Source organism: Cupressus sempervirens, chromosome 10 (genome assembly GCF_028749045.1).
Source record: "Cupressus sempervirens isolate cs-2001-9-10 chromosome 10, ASM2874904v1, whole genome shotgun sequence".
NCBI classification, from domain to species: Eukaryota; Viridiplantae; Streptophyta; class Pinopsida; order Cupressales; family Cupressaceae; genus Cupressus; species Cupressus sempervirens.
In genome coordinates this window covers 868,705,475-868,717,035 of record NC_143127.1, presented here as the reverse complement: position 1 = coordinate 868,717,035, position 11,561 = coordinate 868,705,475, and the positions used below count along the sequence as shown (strand labels likewise).

General features: G+C 33.7%; 1 protein-coding gene across 1 annotated transcript; it reads left to right on the top strand.

The window, feature by feature from the left end:
* The first annotated feature begins 726 nt into the window (after positions 1 to 726).
* LOC149536777 (axial regulator YABBY 5-like) lies at positions 727 to 9,777 on the top strand. The gene is made up of 6 exons (XM_089806345.1): positions 727 to 801; positions 2,399 to 2,569; positions 8,935 to 9,070; positions 9,429 to 9,477; positions 9,576 to 9,651; positions 9,748 to 9,777. The coding sequence occupies exons 1-6, from the start codon at positions 727 to 729 to the stop codon at positions 9,775 to 9,777; spliced, it is 537 nt and encodes a 178-aa protein (XP_089662471.1).
* Positions 9,778 to 11,561: the final 1,784 nt, after the last annotated feature.

The window sequence follows — 11,561 nt, the reverse complement described above, 5'->3', positions numbered from 1 at the left end:
ATAGACAATATGCCACTGCTTAGATCTTAGGTTTTATCAAGGCTTACGAAACATACCAAATCCCTAAATAATCAGAATGGACATCTTCCATTGTCCAAAAGTTTCTAAATTTGGTACAACCCAATTTTCTTCTTTCCTATAAAGTGTCTCTTGTGCAAAATATCAAAGTAATCTATAAACAAAACCCAAGGGGCAGGAAGAAATCTAAGAGCTCCCATTAACAAAGGTTTCAATTTGAGATGTCTGCAAGCACGAGGCATGGTGAGTGTGCTTTCAATTTCTCATGACATGTCACATCTTCACTGGGGTCATTTGTGTCTTTTATATATCTTAATACTTGATCTGACTTTGGCATGACAATGTCACCTGAATTGCAAGGAAGAGCCATTAATGTGTTCAGAGAGTAGCGTGGGGTTGTATTGTAGTGTGTGAACAAGACAACAACAGTTCAACTGCAATTACGTACAAATATTCATATCCCTTCAAAACACATCCATTGAGATTAGATCTCTTTTAGGTAGTCATTGCATGATAATTGCTTTTATGATTGTCACTGCTCTTCCTGACTAGCAGCAGACAATATTGGAATCTTTTGATCTATGCAATTCATATCTTGAACCCTAATATCTTCTCACGGTACACAATAATTTGTTTGATTTGCAAACAAATATTCCAATACTAGTCCAGGCTCCAAAACAAATGGGTGGCAGCGTTTTCTCAGGAATCATGTATGCGTGCAGTGGAATCAACTCTGAGCACTACTGTTACGTTCATTGCAACAACTGCACCACTGTTCTAGCGGTACCATATTCTGCCTATTCAAATGAAATAGAACTTGATGTTTTCAGTTGGTTATATTTAGGCTTTGCTTTAAGTGAAGACTTGAAACGTTTTCAGTTGGTTATGTTTGTAGTTTGGTTGTTTTTATTTGGCTCAGATTTCATCTACTGTTGGCTGTTTCCTAAATTACATTGGGAGGTTTAATCTCTGGATCTGTGACTAATGGAATATTTTATATCTATGTATAGATTTTTTTGTGGGAAACTTCCTATTTTATTTATAACTGTTGATATACTGTGAAGGGATTGCTCTGAATGACATTTAGCAAAATACCATTAGTGGGACTTTTACAATTTGCAAGATGTGTCCACACCATTTGAATATCCATTTTGGGAAAATAACTCCTTATTAGACAAGTAGAGAAAAAAGAGTTAAAAGGTGTTTTCTTAGTGCTAAATATATTAGATTATCAGATTATTGATAGCCTTTTATATATGTATATTTGAGTATATAATATATATACTATCTATATATTTATAGATAAATTTATAATTATATTGTGAAATCTGAGTAAGAGAAGATATTTTAGAGTTATACGTCTACTATTAGCAGGCAAGCAGGTTCACATATTTATCTTTTCAATTGCAATTGTACAGAATTATTTATCAATATAGATGAATGGGTCATTTACTATTTCCCTTTTGACAAATATTTTGCTTTCCACTATCAGACGACCCCGAATCTCTATCTCTCACAAACACATGCATTGTTATTTGTTTATAGTTTTTCAATATTGTCAAATTATTTATGAATTTTCTGTTTAGACAAAATATTAATATAAGTCTAATAAAAAAACATTGTATGTACAATCATGAGATTATTACGATATATTTTAAATAATTTAAGAGATTAAGAATTATAAAATAGAAAACTACCTCCTTAAAACCATCTCTATATTTAAATACTATCTATTAAATTATATTAATTTATATGTATGATAAGAGTTATTTTAGAGAACTATACTTTCCAATAGAGACTTCATTTTATCTTGAAGTTCACCAAATAGTTAATAAATTAAAATAGTCCACAGTCAGTAAGTATAGTCAGCCAAAACTTACAGAAAATGCTATTAAAATCTTGAAACAAAACTGTTCATAAATTAAAATAGTCAGCTAAAACTAAAATAAAATATTATTAAAAATATTTTAAAAATGAAGTTACTATGCAGTTAAAATGTATGTCGGCTATGCAGTTAAGAATGTATGTCTGCAAGGCAAGAGCCTACAACACAATGATGAATTACGATTCTCTTATCTAAAAGGTTTTGAATTAGAATTTACTCGAATATAAAACATAATAACAATCAATCTCATCAAATAATAATAATAAACTAATAAATACTCTAGACCTTAAGGAAATATCCATCTGAAATTCATTCGATAGGCTACAAGTTAGGCTATTTAAATTTACAAATGTATTTTATAGATTACATTTATATTTTTTCTATTTCTTAGTGGATGATGGTATGTCAGTCTGATGCATGAATGTCATTCTAAATTGAAATGTTCTTATTAACACTAGAGCCATTGCATTCTAACTTGGAGAAAAATGTAAGCAGGTGAGCGTTCCTTGCAAAAGGTTATTTGATATGGTGTCTGTAAAATGTGGGAACTGCACTAGCATTCTTTGGGTTGACTTGAACATTACCATGGATATTCAACCCCCTCTACCTTACACTTTAGACCAAGTTTTCACTTCCTTTTCCAACACTCGTATATTTTTTAATGAGGTAAGTTACACCATGATTTATACTCCATACAAAGTTATGTTGGAATATTTAATGCGATTGTTGTTTGCCCCTGGAGCACGCCCACCTACCACCTCTGAACGTTCAAATTTTTTATTATGGGCAGGTGAGATTTTGAAATCGAAAATGAGGGGGAAAATATTTTTCCAAAGACAAAAAGGAATGTTTTGTCATTCATTTAGAGATCCAGAGAGACAGAGAGAGTTCAGTAGAACAGAGAAGTTGTAGAGAAAAGGTGAAAGGAAGTGATCAGCAGATCTTGTCGTTGCAGAGACAAAAGCAGCTTATTTTATGACTGCAGTAGCACATGCTTCTTTGTGTCACCCTGTAAGTTCATAGTTTGTTGTTTTTATTCGACCTATTGAAGCAGTGATTGCTCCAAGCATTGTAGTATGCAGCCATTAGAGCTATAAGTTTGAAGTTTTAGGGTTATTTTAGGGTTTTCTGGTTGAAGCTGGATGCTCCCAGATTTTGTAATTATTTAATCCAAGTTGAATAGAAAGAAAACAAACATACTTGAATCCATTTTTCTCATTTTGTTCATTACATTTGAAAAGTTTTATTTGGAAGCTTCAAGTTCTAAATTTTTGGTTTTAATGGTTAAAGTTGGTCACGTTATAAATTATCACTCAGTGAAGTCTTATTAAAAGATCTTATCTCTATTGTCTCTATCGAGTTCACTCAATATCTTCATCTACTAAGCCCCACTCTCCAGTGGCTATCGAGTTCACTCGGTAATTGCATTGCTTACCAAGTTCACTCGGTAATCAAACCCTGCAATGTCTACCGAGTTCTTCATTTATCGAGTTGATTCTTTATCTATCGAGTTGCTCTTCTATTGAGCTCACTTGGCATCCTTTGGCTACCGAGTTGCTTGCTCTTCATTTACCGAGCTCACTCGGTAACCTCTCTTGCCACTCAGTAATAGTATTTGCCGAGCAGATTTTTAGGTTTAGGGTTGTGAGTTTTTGATTTTTTTTAATATTTATCACATGTTATCAGAGCTTTGATGCCCCACATCCACAGTGAGTTAGGGCAAAATTTTTCCTGGGATATTTATCATGGCAGGAGATGCAAGAAAGATCTAGTAGTAGCCACGCCACCATCATTCAATGGACAAAATTATGATACATGGGCAAAGAAAATGAAAACCATTATGGTTGCTAATGATTTGTGGGAGTTTGTAGTTAATGGATTTAATGATGTGACAGATCCAACTCAGTATGCCACTCTCACAAATGCACAAAAGACTCATTTGAAAGAGTCAAGGAGGAAGGATGCTAAGGCATTAAGTTTGATTGAAGCAGCAATGATAGAGACTGTATTCCCAAAGATTGCAGCAACAAATTATGCAAAGGAAGCTTGGGATATCTTTGAGACGAACTTCAAGGGGACTGATAAATTCCATACAGTAAAGCTACAAAACATAAGGAGGGAGTTTGAGAACCTTCAGATGAAGGAAAATGAATCAATTGCAGACTTTAGTTCAAGGACCTCCAATGTGATTAACCAACTAAAGTCAAGTGGAGAAGACTATCAAGAGCAGAGGATAGTAGAAAAGATATTGAGGAGTTTACCTTAGAAATATGACAATTTGGTCATGACCGTAGAAGAGGCAAAAGACCTCACTTTTTTGACAATAGATGAGTTGATGGTACTCTTCAAACCCATGAGCATAGGATCAACAGATCTATTCCTTCTTCTTCCTAAGAGCAAGCATTCAAGGCTTAGTCAAATCCAAGAGGAAGGGGGAGAGGAAGAAATGGCTCAGTCAGAAACTCCAGAGGCAGAGGCAGAGGTAATAGAGGACAAAAGAATGCTGCAGCAGAAAGCTCAGGAAGAGCAGATGGAGCAAGTAGCTCACAAAATACTTCAAGAGGAGGTAAAAAAAACTACAACTCAAATAGGAGTAATGTAGAATGCTACTACTGTCATAAATATGGGCATTATGCAAATGAATGCTAGAAGAAGCAAAATGATCAGTCAAGACAAGAAAATGTGGCTAATGTGAATATGGGAAGTGGAAACAATGCCACTGCCTTCATCATGTGTAATGTTGGTGAAGAAGGAAGCCCTGAGGTTTGGTACCTCGATAGTGGATGTAGCAACCACATGAGTGATAATGAAACTTTGTTTTCATTCATTGACAAGAGTTTCAAATCTGAGATTAAAATGGGTAATAATGGAACCCTACCAGTTGTTGGCAAAGGATCTATTACGGTTCGCACCAAGAAAGGTGAGAAGAAGGGATTAAAAAATGTTTATTTCACCCCTGGTATGAAGCACAATTTGATGAGCATTGGTCAGCTCATTCAAAATGGATATAAAGTGTTGATGGAGAATGACACATGTGTCATTCATGAAAAGGATGGGAGCAAGAACTTACTTGCAGTAGTTCAAATGACAAAGAACAAAATGTTTCTTTTGAAGATAGAGACATGTTTTTCATCTGAAGTTGGTGCTGCACCTCCCACACAATCAGCTCTAAGGAGTGTGATTGAAGACCCCTCACAACTATGGCATCTCAGGTATGGTCATCTTGGCTATGCTGGTTTAAATTTGTTGTCAAATAAAAGAATGGTAGAAGGTTTGCCACGCATAAGAAATTTATGTGACAAGTGTGAGGCTTGTATTTTGGGTAAGCAACATAGGCTTCCCTTTAATTCTGGAAATTTTAGGAGAGCTAGATATCCATTAGAGTTAGTGCATACTGACCTAGTTGGTCCTATGCAAGTTACTTCCATTGGGGGGAGTACTTATTTCATGACATTCATTGATGATTTCAGTCGTAGAACATGGTTGTATTTCTTAAATAATAAATCTGAAGCATTTGATAAATTTGTAGAATTTAAAGCCCAGGCTAAAAGAGAATGTGGACACTATATCAAGGTCCTAAGATTAGATAGAGGAGGGGAGTATACTTCTAATTCTTTTGTAAATTTTTCAGGAAACATGGCATAAAGAAAGAGCTCATAGCCAGCTATACACCACAGCAAAATGAAGTGGCTGAAAGAAAGAATAGGACCATTGTTGAAATGGCAAGGAGCATGATGAAAGAGAAAGGTTTCCTAACTGAATTTTGGGGAGAGGTTGTGGCAAAAATAGTTTACCTAATTAATAGGTGTCCTACAAAGGTAGTCCGTGATAGAATTCCAATGGAAGCATGGTCACGAGGAAGATGGACAGTTGAACACCTAAGGGTGTTTGGATGTGTTGCATATGCACATGTGCCTAAAGAGAAAAAGTAGAAAATTAGATGACAAAGGAGTGAAGTGCATCTTCATAGGGTACAGATCAGAATCAAAGGCATACAGATTGTATGACCCATTGAACAACAAGATGACTTTTTCAAGAAATGTGAAATTTCTTAAAAATTAGTCTTGGTATGGTTCAATTGATGAGTCACCTAGCACATCAAGTAAAGTGCCAATTATGAGTGAAGAGGATGCTGATGAACAGCAAGAAGAAGGAGCAGATAGAAGAAAAGGCAAGCAACCTCAGTCATTATCGAGCTCCTCTAGGCATGACCGAGTGTCAATGCCAAACAACAGCAGCGAAGATTCTGATCCCACACTCTCCTCCCTATTACTAAGAAAGATCAAGAGTCTTAGGGAGATATATCAAGATGAAAGGTATGAAGATTATGATGAGAGTGTTAATTTTGCATTATTTTTTCATAGTGATCCAATATATTTTAAAGAAGCTATTAAGGAGAAGAAATGATGTAAGGCCATGGATGAGGAGATAGATACTATAGAAAGGAACAAGACATGGGAGCTAACTAAATTGCCTCCTGAGAAGCAAGTGATTGGAGTGAAATGGGTCTACAAGACCAAATGCAATGCTAAAGGCAAGATTGATAGGCATAAGGCAAGGCTAGTAGTCAAGGGCTACAAACAATAGTATGGAAGAGATTAAGATGAGACCTATGCCCTAGTTGCAAGAATGGAAACCGTGTGTGCTGTCATAGCAATTGCAGCTCAACACAAGTGGAAGGTATTTCAAATGCATGTGAAGTCTGCCTTCCTAAATGGTGTATTGAAAGAAGAAGTCTATGTGGAGCAGCCACCTAGTTATGAAGTTGCAAGTGAAGAGAACAAAGTATATAGATTGAAGAGAGCTCTTTACGGGCTCAAGCAAGCTCCAAGAGCATGGTATAGTAGGATTGACTCATGTTTGATGAGCAAGGCTTTAGCAAAAGCAATGGTGAGCCCATTCTTTACATCAAGGCAACAGATGGTAATGTATTGATTGTTGTCTTATATGTAGATGACTTAATTTTTACTGGAAATGACAAGGCTCTAATTGGTGAGTTCAAAGAGACCATGAAAAATGAATTTGAAATGACAAACCTAGGTCTCCTGAAATACTTTCTAGGCATAGAAGTAAAAAAAATGCATGATGGCATCTTCATCTCTCAAGAAAAATATGCAAGGCAGATCTTGAAGAGATTCAAAATGCAAAATAGTAAGGTAGCCCTCACACCAACAACAGTAGGTCTAAGGTTGAGCAAGGAAGACTCTAGCAAGAGAGTGGATCCAACACTATACAAGAGTATGGTTGGAAGTTTAATGTATTTGACTGCAACTTGGCTAGACCTAATGCATGCAGTAAGTCTAATTTTCAGATTTATGGAAACATCAAAGGATTCCCATTGGCAAGAAGGAAAGAAGATCCTAAGGTATGTGAAAGGTACCAAGGGATTTGAAATTTTGTATACTCTAACAAATGATGATTTCAAGTTGGTGGGATACACAGATAGTGATTGGGCTAGAAGTTTAGATGATAGGAAGAGCACTTTCGGATACATGTTTCATATGGCATCGGGTGCAATTTCATAGGCATCCAAGAAGCAACCTATTGTTTCTCAATCTACAGCAGAAGCTGAATACATAGTAGCAAATGTAGCAGCATGTCAAGCTATTTGGTTAAGGAGGATCTTGACAGATTTTAATGAGAGGTAGGAGGATGGAACCATAATTTATTGTGGCACATCTCATCTATTGCATTGTCCAAGAATCCAGTCTTCCATGGGAGAAGTAAACACATAGAAATCAGATATCACTTCATCAGAGAGTTGGTGGAGAATGGAGATATCAAAATAGAATTTTGTAAGTCTAAGCAGCAACTAGCAGGCATTTTCACAAAGCCATTAGGCATTGGAAGTTTTGTACACCTAAGAGAAAGTCTTGGTGTAGTTGATTTGGATCAACAGTGATCCTTGTTTGTTTGGTTTGGGACAAAGGAGGAGTGTTGAAATATTTAATGCAGTTTTTGTTTGCCCCTGGAGCCAAAGGCCCACCTACCACCCCTGAACGTTCATAAAATTTATTACAGGCAAGTGAGATTTTGAAATAAAAAATGAGGGGGGAAATATTTTTCCAAAGACAAAAAGGAATTTTTTGTCTTTCATTTAGAGATCCAAAGAGACAAAGAGAGTTCAGTAGAGCAGAGAAGTTGCAGAGAAAAGGTGAAAGGAAGTGATTAGCAGATCTTGTCGTTGCAGAGATAGAAGGAATTTATTTCGTGACTATAGTAGCACGTGCTTCTTTGTGTCACCCTATAAGTTCATAGTTTTTTGTTTTTATTCGACCTATTGAAGCAATGATTTCTCCAGGCATTGTAGTATGCAGCCATTAGAGCTGTAAGTTTGAAGTTTTTCCAGTTTAAAGTTTTAGGGTTATTTTAGGTTTTTTTGGTTGAAGCCAAATGCTCCTATATTTTGTAATGATTTAATCCAAGTTGAATAGAAAGCAAGCAGGCATACTTGAATCCATCTGTCTCATTCTATTCATTGCATTTGAAAAGTTTTATTTGGAAGCTTCAAGTTTTGGATTTTTGGTTTTAATGGTGAAAGTTGGTCATGTTATAAATCATCACTCAGTGAAGTCTTATTAAAAGATCTTATATCTGCTATCTCTACCGAGTTCACTCGTTATCTTCATCTATCGAGCCCTACTCTCTAGTGGCTACCGAGTTCACTCAGTAATTGCATTACTTACCGAGTTCACTCGTTAATCACACCCTGCAGTGTCTACCGAGTTGATTCTTTATCTACCGAGTTGCTCTTCTACCAAGCTCACTCAGCATCCTTTGGCTACCGAGTTGCTTACTCTTCATTTACCAAGCTCACTCAGTAACCTCTCCTAGCACTCGGTAATAGTATTTGTCGAGCAGATTTTTAGGTTTAGGGTTGTGATTTTTTGATTTTGTTTTAATATTTCTCACAAATTAACAGAAATGGGTCTTTTAGCATTCTTAGATGATACATTAATAGGTTTTTATTGAATGTTTTCTTATGGATGTGTCTTAAAGATTTATTGTGAACTTTTATACAATCAAACCAGGGATCCAACCCTTCTTGTGAAAATGCTAATGATGAAGTGACATCTTCCTACATTGGAAGCAAAGCAGAATCAACTATGAAATCTTACATGGGTAAGAAAATTACCAATCAAAACACAAGCACCAATTCTCTAATTGGTAAGACATATTTGTTAATGTTTATTGTTTTATTATCATATTCAATTAAGATGTAAATTTTATTGAAAGGTCTTGGATTCAAATTTCATACATAATAAGAATTAATCTCAACAAATAATAATAACTAAAATAATAAATAATCTAAATTTAGACACATTAATTATTAAAAAAATATGTTAATTTTTTTTTTTGAACATTTCAAATCACACTCAATAATCCATCTATCATCATTAAAAGAAAGACAACAAAAAAATATATATGCTGGATAAACCAAAGCTAGTGGAAAGGAAACAATTAAGATGTTTGTAGGAATATGCTTTTGAAGAATGAAGGTTTCCTTGTCTTCTTATATTTGCAGCTCCAGAGAAAAGAAATCGAGCTCCATCTGCTTATAACCATTTTATCAAGTAAAGATCAAACTCTCCCTTTTGTCAGATCAATTTACTACCACAATAAGAAATTCTTATCTGAATTTTAAAACAATTCCTTCTCACAATTTTTTCAGGGAAGAGATCCAAAGGATCAAAGCCAACAATCCTGATATAACTCACAGGCAAGCTTTCAATGCAGCTGCAAAAAATGTGAGTTTATCTTATCTTTGATCATATATAAATATCCATTTCTTTTGGATTTTTCATATTAAATGTGACGACTGATGGGTTTTGATTCTTTATCAGTGGGCTCTTTTTCCTCACATGCATTCCTGATTAGCTCTGGAATAGAAAGAAGCAAGCTCAATTGTAAGGCAGCACCCATTTTTCATTGAATTTTCTTTAATTTACAAATTGTAATATGTCTTTTATGTCCATTGGCTTTAGAGCACGACCAGAAAGCGTAATATGTCTTTAATTTCTTCTTCATATCATTTGGATTCAACTCAGTTGATTTGATACAGTTTGAACATCCATACTAACATGAAAACCAAACCCTAGCTGAAATGTAGAATAAAATAAAACCCTAACGGAAATGTAGAAATAAATAGTAAGTTGTATATCTGGTAACAAAGGACAATTCATGGATTTGATCTTGCAGACTCGTTTTCTTTCCTATCAGATAACATTTTCTTAAATGTTATAAAGTAAATCATATAATTTGACCTTTACTACAATATCAGGCAGGCTTAGCTAGCCGAGACAAAACAGATAAATTCACTTTGAATTATTAGTCTAGCACCGATTTAAATGTTTCTTACAGTTTTTTTTTCCCTTTTCCCTCAAGGATTTAGAATACAATTTACAATTTTCTGATGTTATTAATTTTTATGTAGGGAATAAGGGAGATGAAACACTCATTCTATCGATGTGATCTGGTCAATGAAACACTCATTTGATCCACTGGATTTGAAGAAAGTTATGTACTCAGTTAAAAGTCAGTTTCCGCAATGAAATCCTTTTAACATTATCATATTTGTATTGATAAATTCAGCAGACAAATAGGAAAATTAAAAATGGATGTTTACAGCAAACATTGAGCAACTCCTATTAAATATTGTTTGGGATGATATTATATTTTTTTAATTTTATAATAAATTAGTTTTCAAGTTAAAAAACGAATAGATATAATATAATATTATATAACGTTATTATATTATTATAATATATTAGTATGAATGGTAATGTTGTTAATATAATTTTTTTTTTTCATACAAATTCTTATAAGTTAATATAATGATTTATATTTTATAATATATTCATTTCAATGCTTATAGTTTAAGGATTTGAAAATAATGTTTCGACAAAAGATTTAGTTAATATAAGAGAGAAATAACATTCTAATTATAATAAAATATTTCTAACATTTCTTCATAAATCAAATATATTTCTTTTTTTAATTTTTTTTAAATTAATTTATTTAGAGATCTTTTCAGATTGACTATGTAGTATTCTACTTTTTTGTCAATATGGATTGTTAGTTGTAATATATAATGTATTAATTTTTTAATAGCAATCTTTGAACAATATTATAAATTGAATTAGTTTTTATGGTATTTGTAAACGTGCAAAACATCTTAATTAAGAAACACTTGGAAGTTTATCATGAATTAAGTTTGAGTTGAATTGCTTATAAAATTCATAATAGATATGGAGGATTTCAATAATTCCAAGGAAAAGGGAATGGATTCAAAATTTGAAAAAATGTTGAGTGTGTGATCCTCATTTCTCATATAGGAGCTAGAGGAAAAACATGCAAATAAATAATGTTCATTAAACTCAATTAAGCACTAAATATATGATGAAATAATTTATCTACAAAAACATAAGATAATGTGTCTTACACAAAAATTTAAGTGATTATAATAATAATAAGTATCTTAGCAAAATTTTGTTAGAATACATAGTCCACTAATATAACTGAGAGGTGAGGGGGTGAATCAGTTATCCAATGAATATCACAATTATCAACCTTAAACAAAATTAACCATATGAGTAATATAAATTAAAACCACAACAAGATACTCATACACAATAACACCAGATATGTTAACTAGGGA